At 41.6% G+C, this 22,162-nt stretch overlaps 1 protein-coding gene across 1 annotated transcript in view; it reads left to right on the top strand.

The window, feature by feature from the left end:
- Positions 1–22,162, top strand: part of ctnnd2a (catenin (cadherin-associated protein), delta 2a) — a 317,537-nt gene that overhangs the window by 169,826 nt on the left and 125,549 nt on the right. The window contains exon 12 of the mRNA XM_037756610.1: positions 7,993–8,293. Coding sequence (XP_037612538.1) covers positions 7,993–8,293 — 301 coding nt within the window. The remainder of the gene's footprint in view (positions 1–7,992; positions 8,294–22,162) is intronic.

Genomic DNA, 22,162 nt, shown 5'->3' with positions numbered 1-22,162 from the left:
GATTTTGAAGCCTTGAGTTCGTCATTTTGGCCGTTGCCATCTTGGTTTCTGGGCGTCACCATCTTCGTTTTTTTGGAACCAGAAGTGACACGAGAGGGTAGAGCTAAGTAAAACTGAACTCTGAATAAGACATTTTTAGGCGACCAAAAAGGTTAGAATTCACTTTCATGAACTGAAAACACGCTGTGAAAGGTTTAAAGTTCTAAGACAAAAATGCGGAAACTCCAGACCAGACAACGCCATGCTGTCAATCACAAGGTAGCCATGCCTTAAAGCATACCCTAGTTTATGGTCTATTTGACTCTAAATGGGACCATAATATACTAAATTAACATCATGCTGTATTGAAACTCCCCAAAAACTTTTAAACCAACCGTTGTCGACCTAAAATTAAGACAACTGCATGACTTATTTCTGAACAATTTTCGTAATATACGAGTAAAAAGTTTCCAAACGAGTCGCCATGTTGGTTCCGGTTTGAAAGCTGGGAGCAGCCGCCAATGAATGAAAGCGTTTGTCCAGGCAGGTGCTTTGTGTCTAGTGCCAGCCCATCAAACGTCTGATGCTGGGAAGCAAAGCAATCCCTCGCATCCAAAAACGCCCCTTTGGATACATACCATAAATTCTTCTTTGTAGGAATTACAATGTTTTGCATCGATTGTTGCGAGTGCGTGTTTGAAATAAAGGTAGAATTAGTAGCATTGGAAATCGACCAGTCTCAGTAGACCTAAAGCACCAGTTCTTTATCAATTAGTGGAACTAAAGGATTAGGGAACTGAGGCAGCACTGCAGCATTGTCAGACCTTCTGGCTGAAGCATCTCCCCAGTCACTTTAGTGTGTCACTCACCAGGCTCCGTCTCTCGCCAGGTTAGATTAGATTTGTTTGGCCAGGATCAATTTCAGCTTGGCCCCTGATCCCGCTGATCTTTTAATGAACCTACTGTCTTTTAAACACCATTAAAGAGAAATTTGTGAATTTGCTGCAGTCTGTTTTCTAACAGAAACATTGAACTTTCAAAGGAAATGCAGCTATGAAACTACAACCTACAGTATTATTCAACTTAGCAGACAACAACTCAATTTATAAGTTGAATCCAGGTGCCTTGTATTGTGGCTTAAACTTAAACAGTATTTACAGTGAGTTTTTGCTGAAGCCTCAGAAAGCTTTAATTACCAGCTCAAAGCATCTGACTTATACTCCACAGATCAGCACAAATTCTTTCCCTTGCGAAAACATATGGCACTTCCTAAATGTAGGTTTAAGTGAAGCACCAAACTCTCACAAACACACACGCACATAAAAAGTTGTGTGTTCATACTCACACGGCAAACACATACTGTACATAAAGCATGCACAGAAACACGCTCTCATGAACACGTTCTACTTGTGTCCCATGCTATCTGAGTTTACATGATTAGCATATTCTCTTTTTCATCAGCAGTAATGAATTCATAACTGTTGAGAGAAACATTAATTTGTTTTTGTCCTCAGAGATTACACCGATACATTGGAAGTCAGCACAAAAGCATCTCCATCAAATGAAATGTTCATCTCTGCTGTATTCATTAATTGATTCACAGTTTATCATTGTATACATTGCTTATTACCTCTGTGGTTGCGCTTTGTCTCCCTGTTGTTCCTTATCGCACCATAAATGCATATAAATAACCTGCGCCTCACTGTGGTTGATATCTTTCATATCAAAAATCCTTTTAACCTCAAACCGTTTCACTGTCACTACATTATTTAGACTGAATCAAACGCCAATGTGCTTTAATAGTAAGTCATGTTCAAGTTAAGTGTGCTATCCATCCATCTTATCTTGTTTAGGGTCATGGGGGGGCTGCAGCATACTTCCGCACACAGTGGGCGAGAAGCAGGGTACACACAGGAGAGGAAAGTCATATTGCATCTGTGTGCTAAAGAGTGTCCAATCCACCTAACTGGCATGTCTTTGGACTGTGGGTGGCAAAATGAGCACCTGGAGGAAACTCACATAATTGCAAGGGAAATGCAGAGTCCATACAGAAAGGCCCCAGCTAAGAACCGACCCGCCTTGTTTCCCATAACTGCCATCATTTCGCATAGTTGCTATGTGATGCATACGATTAGTAGCGTCTCAGATTTTGGTCAATATGACTAACACTAAAAAGAGTTCCTCCTACCTGGTGACATTGAAAATGTAATGAAGAGGGTTTCTTCACTACTAGATGGCCCCAGATCCTACACACTGCACCTTTAATGTCCTTCATCATGCCAGTTTATGTACCAAAACTTTTCATTAGCATTAGCGGAGGGGTATTCAGTTGGTTGCAGTCTGCAACCACACCACTAGATGCCGACAAATCCTACACACTGTACCTTTAAAAACTAGGGAATTCAAAGTGTTACATTAGACCTAAAAAGGCACTGATATTGAGATATGAAAGAAACACAAGGCAATATGAAAAAACACATAATAACACCAACAATTATGGTAATTTAAATTAAAGTTTTTGAAAGCATTTTACAGTTAGTTAGAAGGCAGCTAACAAGACCAACCTTCTTTAAAAAAAAAATATATATATATATATTTTATTAGAAGTTTTCCAACCATACATGAGTGTGTCACGTGCATTGGCTGTATGCCTTATATAGATAGAGCGCCCTTCAGTTGGAAAGAAAATAAACTAATCTTTTACTGACTTTGGCTATTGTCCTTCCGCAGCGTGAACATTTAGCAGCAGCCAATGGCCCGGGGGCCCCTGCTGCGTCTAAGTGGTATGCTCCGAGAAAGACATGGCACCTTGACTCATAGAGACAAGTGTCCTACAGCTCCCACACTGTAAAACGCTGTACACTTGATACTGGAAGTGCAAAGGAGGGCATTTGCTTGTGTGTGTGTGTGTGTGTGTGTGTGTGTGTGTGTGTGTGTGTGTGTGTGTGTGCGTCTACGTGTGTCCTCCAGTGCTTCCAGCTCAGGAACATCAAGAGCTGTGTGTTGGCCAGGAGGCTCTCCCAGGGATAAGCAGAGGGAGAAACTAATCCTTACTCTCCTCCACATTCAAGCAGTGTTTGTGTGTGTGTTTGTGTGTGTGTGTGTGTGTGTGTGTGTGCACGTTGGCTTCATCCGTGGCTGCTGTAGGCAAGGCTGTGTGCGCATGCTGTTGCATGACCTTTAAGCATTAGAAAAAGATGTGTTACAGGCACGTATGTTTAGTCCATGTCAATCACTCGCATATTTAGAAATCCGCATCTGTGCGAGTGTGTGTATGTGAGCGAGATAGAGACTGTACTGAGGGGTTTTGTGTAATCGTGCTGAGCGCTGAAGCGTGTCGAGAGAAAGGACATGTCCTCAGCTCTGATCACATAGTCTACTACAACCGCAATAGAGAGAGAGAGAGACAGACGGGTGTTAGGGAAGAAAGGGGGAGAGAAAAAAAAACGTGAAATGAATGGATGATGGAGAGAGGATGACGGACAAAAAAAGGAAAGCAGAGAGGGAGTGAACTACAGGAAAAGAAAGGGAAGGTTTCAGAGGAGAAAAAAAAAGATGGATGGAGGTATAGACAGAGAGGGACGTATCTAGAGGGGGAAGAAAGAGGAGAAAAGGGCAACGGAATGATGGAGAAAAAGAGAGTGACAGAGACAGAGTGGGATTGAAAGAAATAGAGGCAGAGATGAAAGAATGAGAAGGGAGGATGGACATGGAAAGCTCGGTGGATTGGTTTGATCCCCCTCTAGTTTTTTTATTTTTTCCTTCTCCCTATCTCTCTCTCCCTCCCTCCCTGTTTTCATCCATCTCTTGTACATTCAGAGAGGGCTCCCTCGTCTTCAGCAGCCCGAAGAAAAAGTCAGTCCCGCTCTCAGCTATAGCCGGCCCCTCAGCCAGGCTGGCTAATTGCAGAGGTATCACTGTGTCAAATGACTAATAGAGTTTCCCTTCCAGTCGCTAATCTGCCAGCAGGAGCACAGCCGCGATTTGTTTACTCCACGCCGAAGCAGGGGAATACAAAGACACACCCGCCCTTTTATTTCCTCTCCAACACAATTTCACGCCGCCAGAGCGTTGGGTGTGAGAGGTGTTAGCGAGCGTGCATGCGTGCGTGTGTGTGTGTATGTTTGTGCGCACGCGGCACATTTCATGCTTAATATTTCATGAAACAGCACAGTGCCTCATGCTGGTCTTTTTAATTCATGAAAGAACCTCTCACACTCATACAAACAAGCCTTACTATAGAGAGATGTTCATTCCAGAGCCCCAAACCAGAACCTTACATTTTAACCTCTTTTACCCAATAAAACTACTCCATTTGGAGCCAAAACTATACAATTTAGTTGTTTTTTATTGATTTTATACCGTGCACAATGGTAGAATCTGATGATGCACAGGGTAAATGTCATGGCCAAAGGCTCCATTGTGTGCTCATAGCCTCCTGTAGTTGATTTCAGTAGTATTGTATAGCCCTTTCAAAAGGTAGAAAACCTATTTGGCACACTTTGGGTATCCAAGTGGCCAAATGGAGAGTCCGTCTGGTCCTATCCTTACTAAAACCTTTGTAGAATCTATATCCTTTGTGTAATTCATATCTGCTTTGGCACAGTTGTAGTCAAGGAGTTGCTAAATGAATTCCGTGGCATCTCTGTGCATGGTATCATTGCTATAATGGTGTTATCCACTGTCTAATCTAGAAAACATTTTAGGCGAGGATAAAAATGTAAATTTGTCCTTTGGTTTGGTTTGGTTTACTCAGGCACAGTAACAGTCACAATGTTACCTACACTGGGGATGAATTCTCTGAGCTCTTACCTATCCATAGAGACCAAGATCATGCATATAGACCTGTAGGGCTTGAGAGGTTAAATAACGTGCTGAACTTTAAACCTAAATCTAGTGTAAATATCATTTTAAACCTCAATCCCAACTGACACAGACTGGTCCAAAATGCCGTTACTCCAAAAGTCTAAAACCCCAACTGGTTCGCACAAAGACAGGAACACAATAATACACACACACACACACACACAAAGGAAATACATGCACATGCATGCATAAACAAGCACCCACACGCTGAATTTGTGCCAGGCAATATTGGCCCCAAAGGTCAAGTCATCAGTCAGAACACACCATTGCCAGAGCAAATGATGAATTCAGCAGCACTCCATTTACTCGAGGTAGGAGGGGAAGAAAAGGGAGAGCAGGCAGAAAGATTGAGTGAAGAAGAAAATGGAAAGGCGTGGGGAAGCTGAATACAAAGTGAAGAGAATGTGAAAACAAAAGAACGGACTAAAACAGTAATTTGGCAAGACATTTTTGGGGAGATTTCTCTCTCTTTATGTTCCCATAGCATCTCTCTCTATCATTCTTTCTTTCCCCCTTTCTTTTTCTCAGCTTGTACCCGAGGACATCCTTATTCAGTGCTCAAAGCACAGGCTATGAAAATAATTTGACAGGTCATGTTTTTTTTTGCGTTTTCCTCCTCTCTTCTTTTCACTGTCCTCCCACCCCCTCTTTGGCTCTGAGGTTCATCCTATTTGGGTGTCAAGTGTCTCGGTGAGCGCACACTGACTTGTGGTGTTAGCCTAAAGCCCCGGCTACTAATGAGACGTTCTGAAGGACAGACTCACCACTGACACCATTCAAAGAGTACAGAAAAGACTGGGATTTGCTTCTGATGGGAGTAACGCTGCTTCATTACCCTCTGTTCTACGCGGCTGTACTGTCGCTAACTCCACGGCCTCTTGTTTCCTCCCTCTTTTTTCTCTGGTTTTCTAAACTGCAGCTTCATCCCTCATCTCTCAGCTGTTTTCTCTCTTTTTCCCATGCTCTCTTACTGTTTCTCTTTCCCTAACTAATTCTTTGGATCTTTGGGGCGTCAGTAGAAGAGCTCACACAGCCTTTCGCCTCATGGGCATTGCATGGCAGAGTCTGAAAGTTTAATTTTTCACTGTCTGGCTGGCAAAGGATTTTTTTTGTTAACCTGATTTTAGAGTGAGGAAATAAAAAATATGCTAATGTGGTTACATCATCCAAAAGGTTCCTTGTGCCTCTGGTGGGCCGACTAATGGAGTTTACCAGACTTGGTGAGAAGAATTTAAATAAGAGCGTTTGGAAAAATGATTGTTAAAGATTGGTTCACGCACCAAATAGGTGGGACGGATCAGACGTGTGTGTGTGTGCGTGAGAGCGAGAGAGAGGTGAAAGAAGAGAGTGATAAGAGGGCTGTGAAGGTCAAGTAAATACCACCACTCAAGACGTTGCTAAAGAGCAACTTTGTTGGTCACATAACAATGAGACACAACCTGTGTGTGTGTTCTAGTTTGTGTGCATTTTCCCATCCGAGAGACGCTTATAAAGGCTAATTCTCTTTGTAAGTGGAGGCTCATCAGCCTGTGTTAAAGCCCCAGTCAAACACACGGCCACATATTGATCTCAAGGCTCTGTGATTTATCACATGCTCTCTGAAGAACACATTTATGGTGTTTTTGCATGTGTGTGTGTGTTTCTGTGTACCTTGGTTCTAATGACAGATGAGATGGATCCCCCCTCCCCACACCGTATGTCTCAGTGTTTTTACAGCCGGAGAAACGAGGCCCCCAGACTCACATTAACACCTTGATATATCACCGATCCGCCGCTTCAATGCGACGGGGAGGGGAGGTGACAACTACTGTTCCCCTGCAGGCTGCTTTACATCCCCCGAGCAAATCCCCATTCAATTTCCATCTCACTCTAAAGAGAGATAGCTTACTTTTTTATTTTATGTTTTTTTTTTTGTTTTGTCCTTATTGCCCACCAGGCAGATGTCGAAAAAGTTTCTGCAATCGTCCTCTAGCTACCCGCAAATAGGCTTACGAGCAAAGTTCCCATCTTTCATTGCATGGAAATGGCGGGCTAATGAGTCATTTGAGTGGCAAAGCTAACATTGTTTACTAACCCTCAGTGGAAACTGTTGTTTAAAGTGGGTTTTTATACTAGACTGCTGTACTTCACATTGGAATAGAACTGTTGCTAAGTTGGTCTCAAGTATTTCTATAAATCTATCTACTTTCAACAATTTGATTGAACTATGTTATCACGATTTCTATGCATTGCTCCAAACATAATCTACATAAAATGATCTCAAACTTTTGCCTACACAACTTTTGCCTATTTTTTCTCTTTTTCTCTCTTCAATCCTTCCCTCTGTCGAACATTGGTCCTTGTTGTTAATCCTGGGCATGTGGCCAATATTTATCCATCCATATGGAGACGCGCTTGTCTTTTCCCAACAACCTGTTCATCTCTGTGCCTGCCTTTCTGCCTCTCTTCTCCCTCTCATCTCCTCTTCATCTCCTCTCCTCTTCTCTCCTCTTATGTGCTTCTCCCATCCTCTCACCTTTCCTTTTTCTCTTCTCCTTTCCTTTTTGTCCTCTCCTCTCCTCTCCTCTCCTCTACTGTGCTTCTTCCCTCACCTTTCGTTTTGTCTTCTCCTATCCTTCTCTCCTCTCTTCTCCTCTCCTCTCCTCTCCTCACCTCTCCTCTCCTCTCCTCTCCTCTCCTCTTCTCTCTTCTCCTCTCCCCTCCTCTCCCCTACTCTCCTCTCCTCTCCTATCCTTTCCTCTCATCTCCTGTTCTTCTCCCCTCACCTTTCCTTTTCCTCTTCTACTTTCCTTTTTGTCCTCTCCTCTCCTCTCCTGTGCTTCTCCCCTCACCTTTCCTTTTTGTCCTCTCCTCTCCTCCTCTCCTCTCCTATCTTCTCCCCTCCTCTCCTCTCTTCTCCTCTCCTCTCATTTGCTCTACTCTCCTCTGCTCTCCTCTCCTTTCCTCTCCTGTCCTTGGCTTCTCCCCTCACCTTTCCTTTTTTGTCTTCTCCTATCCCTCTCCTCTCCTATCTTTTTTCTCCCCTCTTGTGCTTCCCCTCTCCCCTCAACTTTCCTTTTGTCCCCTTCCTCTGCCCTATAGACCTTGTCCAGCGTATCCATGACCAGGTCCTAAGTTATGTCCTCTGTCCCTACTTTCCCACCATAGCTCCCTCCTCCCCCGGTGTCGACTCCGCCCCTTTGCAGCGCACAGGAAGTCACAGCACAGGGACAGGAAACTATGGCCGTGGCGGGACCAACAACTACGCCACGGTGGGACCAGGCTACACCTCGAGCGGAGGTGGCGGAGACGTGTATGGCTCGGACCCCTATGTTGCGGACCCCTACCGCACCCTCCAGTACTGCCCATCGGTGGTGGAATCGCCCTACAGCAAGTCTGGACCAGCCCTGCCGCCCGAAGGCAGCCTGCAGCGCTCACCTTCCATCGACTCTATTCAGAAAGACCCCAGGTAGGATGAAAGGGGTGTGTGGGGAGTGTGTGTGTGCATAAGTGTAAGTGTGTGTGTGTGTGTGTGTTTCATGGGGTTCATTGGACCACAATGTGTGCAAGATGATGGAGCATAGGGTGCTCAAAGGCAATTTGAAAGATCAAGTGTGACAAACAATCCATGTGGTGGTGTGTGAGAGGATTTAATAAGTTTGCCAACACACACACCCACATGCAACTGGTATTGCTATATTTGTTAGGACATTGCATTGACTTACATTCATTCCCTAGAGCCCCCTCCACACACACACACACACACACACGCACAAACATGCGTACTGACATACAGTACATACACAGATCAATATTCCAGTCATAGTAAAGTCGTCCTGCAGCAACAGGGGCTCACTCATTTCTCTCTAATATTGATCGATGATGATATGATTGATTCTGTATATTAATATACAGCATGCATAAGAATGACTTTCATGATAAGTAATTCAGCTACAGCTACCACTCACCCACACCAACACACTCCACCAGTTTCTTTCAAGGCTCTCTCGGATCAGGCTGAAAATAGCACTGCGTTAAAAACATGTAAGCGGCTGCTTTGATGGGGGCACGTTGCTTCAGGTACCGGTGTGAGGATGAAATACAATCCAGGGAAGCTGGTTTGACTAATAAGATTCATGAGTTTGAAAGCTTATCAGATACCAAAACACTGCACAGACATTTATACCACTATCAGGAAGGATTTCACGACTCTCAAAAGTTCATGATTGTTGTCAACGACAATTTATCCGCTGTCTAGACAACCATGAGCAGCAGAATTACTGTGTTTACCTTACAAAGTGATGTACCAAGAATGAATGTGCACTTGCTTGTATTTGATTGGCCCCATTCAGTGTGCTGGCGGATAATGTCACATTGCGTTGCGACAACTTTTTTTTGCCAGACGACTCCAATGCAGTAGCCTCACTGAAATAAATGAGGGTGCTGCTGTGTTTTTTTTCCACACAGTGCTAATGTTGATCATAATGCAGGCTTATTCCACCTGATTTGACTGTTATCAGGCCATTAAATAGGTGTTATTAGTCACTATAAACTCCATAAATGTGGGTCAATAGGGGCCTACTACGTTGTGAAAGTGAAACTTAAAAGCAACACGTTCTAACATGTGGTAAAACTGAATGAAACGTCACGTTTTAAACACAGACAAAAAGGCTTCTTTAAGTTTAGGCAACAAAACTACAACTTTTTTTAGGTTTAGGCAACAAAAAACAGTTAAGTTTGGGAAAAAAACATTGTGTTTTGGGTTAAAATAAATATGAGCACAAAGAAAACTACACATTATTGGTTTCACACGGGATGCAAACTCCTGGGTGAAATCCCTGTGCTTTGTGTCCCATCCATCTTCCCCGACCTCCACCCCTTATGCGATTTCACACCGTCTATACTAGAACGCCTGACTTCCGCTTCTGCTCCTGTCATAAAAAACTACGGTCACTAGAGGTCGCTGTCGTGTTCTTTTATACTTTCTTTCGGTGATCTACCATGTGAATAGATGACAAAACCTACTAGTGGGTGTAGTAGGCCCCTATTGACCCCCATCTATTAGGCAATAGCGACTGATAATGCCTATTTAATAGCCTGACAACAGTATAATTGGCTGCTTATTCCCATCCAGACTAGTGTCTCTGCATACTGGTTCACTGCATTAATGAACAGATTTTCAGCCCTGTGAATCCCTGCAAACGTCACTAATTCCCGGCAGTAAACGGCATGTGAAGTCCGCGTTTGCCTGTGCCATAAATTCCCGTGAACTGTCATTAATCTGAACTTCCACAGCAATTTACAATGCTGATTACTGGCGAAAATCTCCCTTTTCATGCAGTGGTTGTGTTAAGAAATAACAACTAATAAAATACAGTATTACTGCAGTCACACACCGGTTTCTTTAGAAGCTCCATTTCGCCTCCCTTAGTGTCACGCTGTGAGTAAAAGAGTCCTACTGGGCTGTGATCACTTCCATCCTCTTCTCTCCGCAATTAAGCAAAGCTCAATCTCCTTACTTTATTTATATATATTTCACAGGACTCTTGATATATAATTCCTTTAATTACAGAGCGAGAGGGACTGAGACGTGCGTGGATCAAGTCTCAGCAGCAGCTGTCAGTCACAGAGAGAGGGAGAGTGAGCAAGAGGGAAATACTGGGTGAGAGAGACAGTGAAAGAGATGAAAGAATTAAAGAGAGAGGATGGGAGGGAATTATTTAAAACAATGGCAAAGAAAGAGAAAGCGACTGGATGACATAGATGAACATACACTCCTCAAGATTCTTCAATCTTGTGAAGTTGTATGAAGTATCTGATAATGAGGTCATGACGGTTTATTATTAATGTAATCTGATTGACTGGCTCAAGACGGCCTTCTTGTTTCACACAAACACACATTATCTCCAATGTTCCCACTCAATATTTCTAGGTTGGATTTAACTTTCCAAATGATCAGAATCCCCAAAATGTATATTTTCTTTGTTCAGTTATTGACTGTGTGGAATAAACACAGTGACTCAGTGACTTTTTTCCCATTCACATCAGGTTTGTGAAGCCTTTGTTGTTTGCACTCTGTTGCAGTTTGTTGTTTGTATACACAGAAAATTCCTTCTGAATTCAGCAAGAGGCAAAGCAGTAATATATGATCTGTTTTCTGTAAGGTGTATCTACAGTATATATACCAGCCGGTTTTGTGACAAAGGCACACGAGTCACACAACAACAATATAAACACTTGCAACAGTAGGTAGAAATAAGTTTATCAGAGAGATGCTGTGGAGAGAAGAAGCAAGAAGTGAGCACAGGTCACCGAGATGAAAAACATATAGTATAGTGCACATAATGATGTTGCTATGAAAACGGATAGAAGAAGAAGAATATTATGGCAATAATATAGTGGAAAAAGAAGGGAAAAAAATACAGTCATGCACATCAGAGAACCTGGAATGTTAACGCGTATTAAGGGATAATCCTGTACATGTATTCATCTATTCATATAGTTAGGAAGTTTGCATACATTACGTAGTTGCAGCCATTCATTACTGTGCATTATGGATGACGGCTTTTAAATCTTTGCTGCCTTTACTGCCTAATCTGCTTGAACAAAGGCAGTGAAAACATGTAAAAGTTAATTGCACTATTTAGTCTAAATGGGACTGCAAATCTCAGTTTCATTGCATATAACTTCTATGGAGTTTTATCAACCTTTTTATTTGTTTCTGGTTCATCAAAACATGGCTAATGGCAGTCTCAGTGACAGCCTAATATTGATGTAATATACCTGTAGGGCATTTAGATTTGCATAGCTACCATTCACATCACACCCATCCGAGACACTCTTTGCCAAAACCCTTTCAGTATATTATTTATCTTGAGTGAAGAACTTATTGAAGTTGTGAAAAAACATCAACACAACCCTGTTATTTACAATAGAACAGCTATAACCACAGCACGCTCAAGTTTTGATATTTTTGCATTACTTTAACTGTTGAAACTGAGGCTCTGTAGAAGCTGGTTTAGGAAGTAAACACAGACTATTATCTTAACTGTACTTGCAAGAAAGTGTTTATTATTGGCCCACTGGAGTCAGTAACACACTTAGAGAGAACACTTTGTTTTCCTTCCTGCTTCACACGTCACTGTAAGTACACAGAACCAGAAAGACATCTTGTTTTTCCTCCTTTTACACTTTATTTTAGACAAAGATTACAAACCAGTCTGTCTACTCAACCACTGTTAGAAACTACAGCCATTTTGTGCACAGTTCCAATATTTTGAGAGCTCCTTTGTGTGTTGAGCGCCCCCTGCAGAGTACAATGAAACCTTATTTAATTAAAAGTTACCAAGTTATTCATGACTATTTTAAAATTGTAGACTTTACTAGCTGGAGCCTGGTGGTGTGAAAATGCTTAAGACTCAGCGTGTCGTTTGCTTTTATTAATTTGGGCCAGTCATGACGAACTCCGAGTCATTTAGAACAACAGGTAGCCAAGGTGCATAAAACCAGAAAAGAGAATGAGTGGATTTAATTAGCAGCAATCCGTTGTTGCAACCCAGTGCCAAAAACTGTATCCCTGTAAATATGACCACCAATATGACCTTATGTCTATAAGTACAAAGGGACAAATGACATAAGCACTTTGATTTTGGTATCAGTCTAACAGAAACTTAATCCAGGTATTTTAAGTAGAGCAAAAATGAAAATAATACTGATTTACAGTTATGGTATTTAAATTGGCATGATGAAATACATTAAAGAGGACCCATTGTGCTAATTTTCAGGTGCATACTTGTATTTTGGGTTTCTTCTAGAAAATGTTTACATGTTTTAATGTTCAAAAACACTTTATTTTTCTCATACCGGCTGTGCTGCAGCACCTCTTTTCACTCTCTGTCTGAAACACTCTGACTGAGCTCCTGCCCCGCCCTCTCGACAAGCCCAGCCTGCTCTGATTGGTCAGCTGGACCACTCTGTTGTGATTTGTCAACCGAACCAAACTCTTCGGACTCGCTAACCTGCTAACTAGTTTGAGGTCATGCGAAACGAGCTGTTAGGCAGGTATAATGCAAATGTGTTACTTGGTGACATCACTACCTTACGGAAGAAAAGGCGGGACTTCAAGAAAGGCATTTTAGGCAGTTCAAGAGCAGTGTTTCTGTGGGAGAGAGAAACTCCCTTTTGCATGGACTTTAGGCTTTGTAACTTTGCAGACCTTTTACTAAAAAACTATATAACACACTAAAGGAAAGGGAAAAAGCACAAAAGCATAATAGGTCCTCTTTAAGACTAACCGGTATATTTAGGATGACTCACAATATGGCTATGGAGAGATATACTGTAAATGAACAGTATTTACTTTCACAAAATGCAACAAAATGCATTAAAAAAGTTACACTGTGAAAGTATTTTTGCAGCTTAATGTAACTATTGTAGAACAGGATGCAGTGACATGTGTCTGTTGCTCTTTTAGTGCAATATGATAGCACAAATTTCCTTTCATTATGTCTCTGTTGTCTTCCTCTACTCTGCCCATTTATAGTCTTAATGAGATGTTAATTAAACAACAATTAATGGTCTTAATTTCATTTCTGAGTTACACCAAAAGGTCTTTAGATTCTTATTGTTATAAGTTTATACTGTATATCATATACTCTTAATATCGTTGAATTGGAGTCTACGTGTAACATTTCTCTTTGCCAGAAGGTTAATGACCTCCTACTCAAACTTCACTCTCTCCCTTGCTGTAATTGGACCTAGCTGAGCTTACATGAAGTGCTAAATGAGTTAGCAGCAATTAGATACAAGGAACACTCTGAGTGAGGCCAGAGGTTATGCCTATGTGTCTGTGTAAGTGTGCAGTGTGTGTTTTAAGAAGACTATATATTTTCTTAAAATACATCAGCACATTCTGTGCCTAACTTGTGCACGTTACTGTATTATGGTGTATGTGTGTGTTTGTGTGTGTGTGTGTGTGTGTGTGTGGCAGCTAGTAACGCAGTTAGGGGCCATTACAGTTGCAGTAGAGTGAGCACGATAGAGCAGAGGTGACGACAGCAACACAAAGAGAAAACTCAATAACTGCTAATGGATGGGAGTGAGGAGGAAGAGAGGAAGATGAGATAGATAAGGGGAGGGAGGAGGGAGTGGTGAAGATGAAGCTAATAAGAAGGGAGGGAGGTAAATGAACACAGCGGGAGAGGGGGAAGGAAGGGAGGAAAGGAGGCACATGAAGAAAAAGAGGTGGGAAATATAGGGAGGAGGGGGATTTGAGGGTGATAGATAGATGAAGATCAAGATGGAGAGAGGTGAATAAATAGACAAAAGAATGAACAGAGGTGAGGAGAGAGACAGAGCGTAATGTAGATAAGTGTCACCCTTCATTGTTTTGTTTGTGTGTTTTCCTTTAAGCTCTCTCCGTGAAAAGAGATTCTCACCCCCATTGGCTTTCCCTCTTAAATTGAATCTTAAAAAACAATGTAGGGAGCAAGATGAAGAAGAAAATGTCGAGAACAGACCTATTGAACCAATAAAAGTAAGGGGGAAGGCAAAAACCAATAATGAAGGAAAAGAAAAAGGAACAAATAAAGGGGATTAGAGGAATCTTAAGTGAGGGAAGAAAGCACAGAGAGACATTTGTTTAGGGAATAAGGGAGACATACCTTGAGGGATCGAAGAAAGAAAGGAGCGAGGGGACAACGGTAGTGGGAGTTTGTGAGAGAGGATTGGAGAGAGAGAGAAAGATGAACATTAGCTTGGGGAGGATGGGAGTTAGGGAACACGGAGGTGGGGGCTATACATCAGACCGGCAATACGTCATCCAGAGTATAGGCTTACATGACCACGCCCCCTTTTGGGGGAAAACAATCCTGTGTCCCTCGTCGATGGCAACAGCGTAAAGAGAAGAAGTTGAAACATGTCTCCAAACTTCTACTCCAAACAAACCGGTATCGATAGTAACACTATGCTGAAGAGTTGCTGTGTAGTTGGTTGCACCAACAATAAATCCAAAAACGCTGATATCTGGTTTGTTCCCCTGCCATGTCCTACAAAATATATAATCGAGGGGCTTTATGGCTCCAAGCTATAGACCAGACCAGAATCATGTCATCGCTGAGGCTGCGCTCCCTTTTTTGGGGGAAAGAAACTTGCTGTCACAGGAGACAAAATAGAAAATGATGAAAAGTTGTTGTGTAGCGGCTTTCACACTGAGATCTGAGGCACATACGATACGTGAATATTCACTGTCAGTGTGGTAAATGGCTAAGTGATGCTGGTGACAGTGACTAGCATGACTAGCTGACGTTAGCATGAGTGGGAGGCTGCTGCAGTAATACAGTCATAAATTAATGTTATAGGAGCATCAGGCTGTCGTCTCCAAATAAATCTCAGCCTATAGATCAAACAGTTGGCTATTAACACGTCGGTTGATTACAGACAACACTCGGCTTAACGGGATTCAGTAAAATATGTATAGAAGTCTGGATAAGCAATATCCAGCCACTGTGTTGGACGGGGGAAGACTGAAGGGACATGACGGCAATCAACCTTAGTTTATTAAGGTATCGCAAGCACTCGGTTTCAGGCAAGGTCGCAAAATAATTATTAGACATGTTTATAGAACAAACGTTTGTATAACAAGAGATGAATGCATGTCATTTGTCAAATTTAGAATCCAAACATACGTCAAATTGCATCGAAGTCTGTGGGATCTTTGGTTTTCTTTCCCCCAAAAGGGGGCACTGAATTGACTTTTTGAGAAGTACTCATACTGTATATGCCGTTCTGATGTGTTGGTTGTTGTTACAAAGCTTACAGTAGGAGTTTAGGAAGAAAGTGGAAAAAAAACATCATGAACGGGGACTTACAGTAAATGAAGGGAGTTCAGTGTGGGGGAAAAAGCAAAAAAAAAGTTGTAACATCGTGATCAAAAAGGAGATTGCAGTGTTGTTTCAACTGTGGGGGTGTGCTTGACTTATCTCATCAAACACTCAGTCAGCCTGAAACGTAGACACACCACTTCAAGATAAGGTAAATCCGACTCCCCTCATTTAAATCAAACTCTCCTCATTTATCTCTACAAATCCAAAATGTATTCCCCCGCAGCAATAGCGGTTGGAGTGTTAGAGATGTTCGAAGACAGAAATGCTCCCCCCGTACCCCTATTATGTGCTAGATGCAATAGAGCTGCTGACATGAAATTGCTATTTACAGTACATTGATATGATGTGATCTGGTATGACATGTCATTGTCACCGCTCGCTATTTACTGACAGTGTTTGTTGGCTCGGAGCCCGAACACATCGCTCTATTTATGGACAATCTGCAATGGTCAGCGGTGACTCTGTGCATGTTTGTAGGGGTGTGTGTGTGTGTGTGTGTGTGTGTGTGTGTGTGTGTGTGTGTCTCTGTGAATGGGATGTGTGTGTGTGTGTCCAAGGCTGTGTCAAAGGCAGGGCTGTGGAGACAGTGTGTGTGTGTGTGTGTGTGTGTGTGTGTGTGTGTGTGTGTGTGTGTGTGTGTGTGCCTGACATTCATATGTGATAGCATAGGGCTGATACATTGCATTCCCATGTGTCACACTGTCAGTCTGAAGGACACTGACATGTCATTGTATGTGTGTGCTTAAGAAACAGAGAGAGAGAAGTGTTATGCAGTGATTGATTACACTTGTTGTTACTAGTATTTATGTTTATTTATGTGCACATGTGTGCGTGTGTGTGTGAGTGAGAGAAACGTAGCGGCTTGTATTCCCTCCTTGTAAACCATTCGCTGTTTGTACAAGTACATTGCTCTGTGTTGGATACATATGGTTTATGTATGACTCTACAGATGGGACACCTACTTTAGATGGAAATTGAGGCACTGGCAGCCTATGTGTGTGCATGTGTGTGCATGTATGGTATAGGTCTTGAACATAGGATTACATTCAGACCAGAGATCCCATACTGACTTAAGTGAAAGTAAGACCCACTCATGTCAACAGTTTACCATACGATGCACCTGGGGATTTCTACTGTGTAAAGTGGACACAGATTATGTTCCTTTGGCATTCATGTGGAGTTTTTCTCCGCTGTGCTGTGTACACAGCTGTGTGACAGTTGGACAACAGTACTTAACTGCTTGTTTGCTTGGTAACACGCACTGCCTTTATCTTGCATATGTATTATGCTTCTTCATAGACACGTTTTTGCTGGATTACTCCTTCCACAACTTTGTCACACAACAAAACCTGCAACCCATTTACAGCACCTGTGCTTTTGGCTTCGACAGCAACTAGGGCTGTCAATCTATTAAAATATTTAATCGCAATTAATCGCATGATTGTCTATAGTTAATCGCGATTAATCACAAATTAATCACACATTTTTGTTCATCTGTTCAAAATGTACCTTAAAAGGAGATTTGACAAATATTTAATACTCTTATCAACATGGGAGTGGGCAAATATGCTTGCTTTATACAAATGTATGTATATATTTATTATATACATAGAAATCAATTCCCAGCACAAACAATTACAAATATTGTCCAGAAACTGAAGGTACATCATTTAGCTACGAAACAGTTGTTTTGGTCTGCACCAGAGTATGATTACTGCATTCATGACTGACCCAACATACCGCACCAGGGGTTGAATCGCACTAGAGTTCGATTAAAACAGACTAAAAGTTGTGAATTCGCCCAATATGTCAGATTGCTGCATTAAAATAGTCAGTGAGCTACAAAGTTCTATGATACATTAAGATACTAATCGACTGTGGGTTTCCACAACAAGCGTGCTAATATGCACGAGAGACAATAATTAGTGTGGGGCCCATTAAGTGCACCAAATATTTAAAAACATTAAGATAATTTGATTTGACCATGGCTTATTCTGGCTTGTATTAGCATATTCTGATTGATGGAATTTGGGTAAAAAAATGAATGAAAAGATGCAGTGGTAAGAATGAGAGTATTGTTGAAATGCAGCCATTGGTATCCATTTAATTTGATGTGTGTGTGTGTGTGTGTGTGTGTGTGTGCTTGTGTCAGTGTTCAGTTAGTTTGAAAGTAATACAAGAGAGAGGGGGTTGGAATGCTTCAGCAACATGGCCATAGACACAAAGCTATATTGGGTTTTAAAGTTTCAGCACCATGGACAGAGACACAATGCTACATTGGGTTTTAAAGTTTCAGCACCATGGACAGAGACACAAAGCTACATTGGGTTTTAAAGTTTCAGCACCATGGAGAGGGACACAATGCTACATTGGGTTTTAAAGTTTCAGCACCATGGAGAGGGACACAATGCTACATTGGGTTTTAAAGTTTCAGCACCATGGAGAGGGACAGAGTGTGAGACTGTTGTTACTGCTGTTAAAACAGCTGCTGCTACTTGTACCACTTGTTCTGACTCTACCACTGTATACACATAGTGCACCCTAGCAACCATGAACTATTTCCTACCTGCGACCACGCAAAGTCACGCTAGCAACCATCTTTCAAAAAATAGATAAAGCAACATAAACATTTAAGTAATAATGAATTATGAGTTAAATATGATACAGAATGGATCATAAAATACAATGTATTGCTCTATAGTAACAAATGTGGCTTATTTGTCCTTTTACAAGTGAATTTTTCAAATATTATATTTAACCAGACCCAAGGATTGCACATTTTTGTGACAACAGATCGGCATTTCTTAAGAAAATGAGCATTTTTCATGAGCATGTTACAGGATATGTTTTAAAAATACCTTTTGCTCATGCATAAGTGACACTGTATAGCAGCGTCCAGATGACTCTAAGAATACAACCATGTCTTGTTTTGTAAATAGTGGATATTTATTTAGTTATGGTGCATGTATATGGATCTTTAGTTAATGAGGAAGTTCATGAAGGATACACTCGGGAAGATTATTGAAAAGTTTTGTCCATTTTATGTCTGTTCTCTGCCTTTCGGGGGATAACGGTGGTTTCTTAGAAAGAGAACGCAGATGTATAACCTCACAAAGATCAACTGCCTGACTGAAAGACAGATAGACGGAAGGACAAAAAAAGGATAGAGCCAGTCAGTCCTTTTTGTCCTTTGTTATTAATCTTTGCTCTATACATCCAACACAGAAAAAGAGGAGGAGAGAGGGAAAAAAAATGATGTGGCAATGAGAGAAAGATAAAGAAAGATGAAAGAATGGGTTAGTAAATGGATGACTCAGGGAGAGAGAGCAAGGGAGGGAGGACAGTAAGGGTGAGAGAGGCACTGTCACGGGGTGAGCGAGGGATTTAAAGAAAGAGGGAGGAAGGAAGGAAGAGAGAGAGAGACAGATAGAGGAGAGAGGACACACTCTATTGGCTCTCAGCACGGCCCAGGGGTAATTTCCTCTCCACATGAGAAATGCATGCTGGGATATGGAATCACCTCCAAGGGAGGGTAATGATGCATTGCCAGAACCTTGGCCCTGAGGCACAGCTGTGCGTATGTGTGTGTGTGTGTGTGTGTGTGTGTGTGTGTGTGTGTGTGTGCGTGCATGCATCTGTGCCCTGGCCATCATCCCTGCCTGTTCTGGGTAAATTGCCCATTGTAGTTATTTTCCTTTTCTGGGGTGGCCTATCTGTTTGTGCGGGCGTGCGTGTGTGTGTGACCTTGGGATGATAACAACCCTGCGTGTCTGCCTTCCTCTCTGCTACGGTGAGTTTCCCCCTAAATCTGAGGCCTGGGAGATGGAAGGATATAGACCAAAGAGAGACAGACAGACAGACAGATAAATGTAAACAGAGCCACAGTTATACACATTGACAGTGAAGCGTGTGTCTAGGTCATAGGCTGTATAAGAAGTGGACATGGTCACTGTGACGTCACCCATTGGTTTGTGGACTTTTTGAAGCCTGGAGTTAGGCATTTTGGCCGTCGCCATGTTAGTTTTTGGCCCACGCCGTCTTCTTTTTTTGCAACCAGAAGTGACATGAGAGGGTGGAGCTTAGTACAACGGAACGCTGAATAACGTGACATGACATTTGTAGGCGACCAACATGTTACAATTAACTTTCATGAGCTGAAAACACACTGTGAAAGGGTTAAAGTTCTACGACAAAAAAGGCTGACAACACCCAGACACCCAACAACGCCGTGGTAGTGACCAGTCAATCACAAGGTAGCCATGCCCTAAAGCATCCCCTGCTTTATGGTCTATTTGACTCTAAATGTGACCATAATTTACTAAATGAACATCATGCTGTATTGAAGAAGACTTGAAACTAGTGATTGAGACCATAAACTCATGTTTACAATGTTTACTGAGGTAATAAATCAAGTGAGAAGTAGGGTCATTTTCTCATAGCCTTCTATACAATTGGACTTATTTTGCAAACAGAACCAGAGGAGTCGCCCCCTGCTGGCTATTAGAAAGAATGCAAGTTTAAGGCACTTCAGCATTGGCTTCACATTTCAGACCCTGGAGGTCGCACACTAGTGGAGACAGACAACAGAGACACACTTATACATATTACATTAACATTGAAGCATGTAGGTACATGGAAACAATTGGCACATAGATCAGATTCACACATACACATACGTAAAGGCTAATAAGTAGATGGTATTTGGTTGTCAAGCAGTGAGAAATCCAAATTGAAAGCATGGAATTAGTTATTTTTACTGTTTCAGTGTGGTTGAAGGACGTTTCCTCATTGTGTGTGTGTACAGTATGTGTGTGGGTGCACGCTAATGTGTGCAGTCGGTAATGAATCTGTCATGTTCTTTTGATCCAATCATTGCATTATTGTTTTTTATGGTAATTACTGCCACGAAAAAATTTCTTCGATTAACATCCGTCAAACCTTTCACACATACACAGGAAATGCAAATGCACCTATTCAGCGCTAGAACTAATCTATAGTGTATGAAAATTGGTTGATATATGAGGTGTTTTTCAGCTGCTTCACACTCAAAAGTATGGCAATTGATGCTTCCCATCTCCTCCTCCTCCCACCACCTCTCTGCCGTTCTGTCTCATGACACTGGCGGCATTTGGGAGGGATTATGGGAAAATGTCACACCAGCAGAATTACTGTATATCTTTTCTCATCCCCACGCCTCACTTCACCTCGCCTCTCCTCTAGCACACACTTGAGAGCAACACGCTTAACCATACTCTATCTATAGATTTTTACTGGTAGCACAAATGTTACCTTTAGGGCTGTCCATCGATTAAAATATTTAATCATGATTAATCACGTGATTGTCCGTAGTTAATCGTGATTTATCGCGAATTAATCAAAATGCACAATAAAAGGGGGATTTGTCAAATATTTAATATTCTTATCAACATGGGAGTGGGCAAATATGCTTGCTTCATGCAAATACATTTATATATTTATTATTAGAAATCAATTAACAACACAAAACAATAACAAATATTGTCCAGAAACCCTCACAGGTACTGCATTTAGCATAAAAAAAATATGCTCAAATCATAACATGTAAACTCAAACAGGCAGCAACAGCTGTCAGTGTGTCAGTGTGCTGACTTGACTATGACTTGCCCCAAACTGCATGTTATTATCATAAAGTGTGCATGTCTGTAAAGGGGAGACTCGTGGGTACCCATAGAACCCATTTTCATTCACATATCCTGAGGTCAGAGGTCAAGGGGACCCCTTTGAAAATGGCTAGGCGAGGTTATTCCTCGCCAGAATTTAGCATAAGTTTGGGGCATTATTTAACCTCCTAAATGGTTGGTACCAATGGATTCCTTAGGTTTTCTATTTTCATATGATGACAGTATCTGAGCCCGCTACAACCTCACAAAATCGTAAGTTGTGTTAATGCGTTAAAGAAATTAGTGGCGTTAAAACAAATTTGCGTTAGCGCGTTATTATCGCTTTGACAGCCCTAATTACCATCAATATCAATTTTAACAGATTGTTAGGCTGATAACGGTTATCTTAGCATCTATTCAAGTTAATTTAGAAACATTCAATGTCTTATTTACCTACTTGAAGAAAACTACACTAGATCTGAAACAAGCCAAATTATCCCTTTTATGTTGTGTTTATGTCTTTTTACAATAAATTATATTATTATTATTATTTCATTGTGGAGTACTTTAACATTTCTGTTAACACTGAGACAGAATAATCTTTTCCAAGCATATCTTATGAAACTGATTCGTCCATATTACCAGTTGAGACAAGTTTTTCTCTATATGGATCTCTGGGTACCACTCAGTATGAGTATAGACTACATCTAATATGAATGCTGGCAGAATTCAGTCCCATGTACAGCACGGCGCTATCACTATAACTACCCTCATGAGAGAGCGCCACTATGATTTTATTTTCCCTTGGACTTCCGT

This window comes from Sebastes umbrosus, chromosome 21 (genome assembly GCF_015220745.1).
Source record: "Sebastes umbrosus isolate fSebUmb1 chromosome 21, fSebUmb1.pri, whole genome shotgun sequence".
In the NCBI taxonomy this organism is placed as follows: Eukaryota; Metazoa; Chordata; class Actinopteri; order Perciformes; family Sebastidae; genus Sebastes; species Sebastes umbrosus.
The sequence above is the reverse complement of the archived record's forward strand: the minus strand, read 5'-3'. Positions and strand labels throughout refer to the sequence as shown.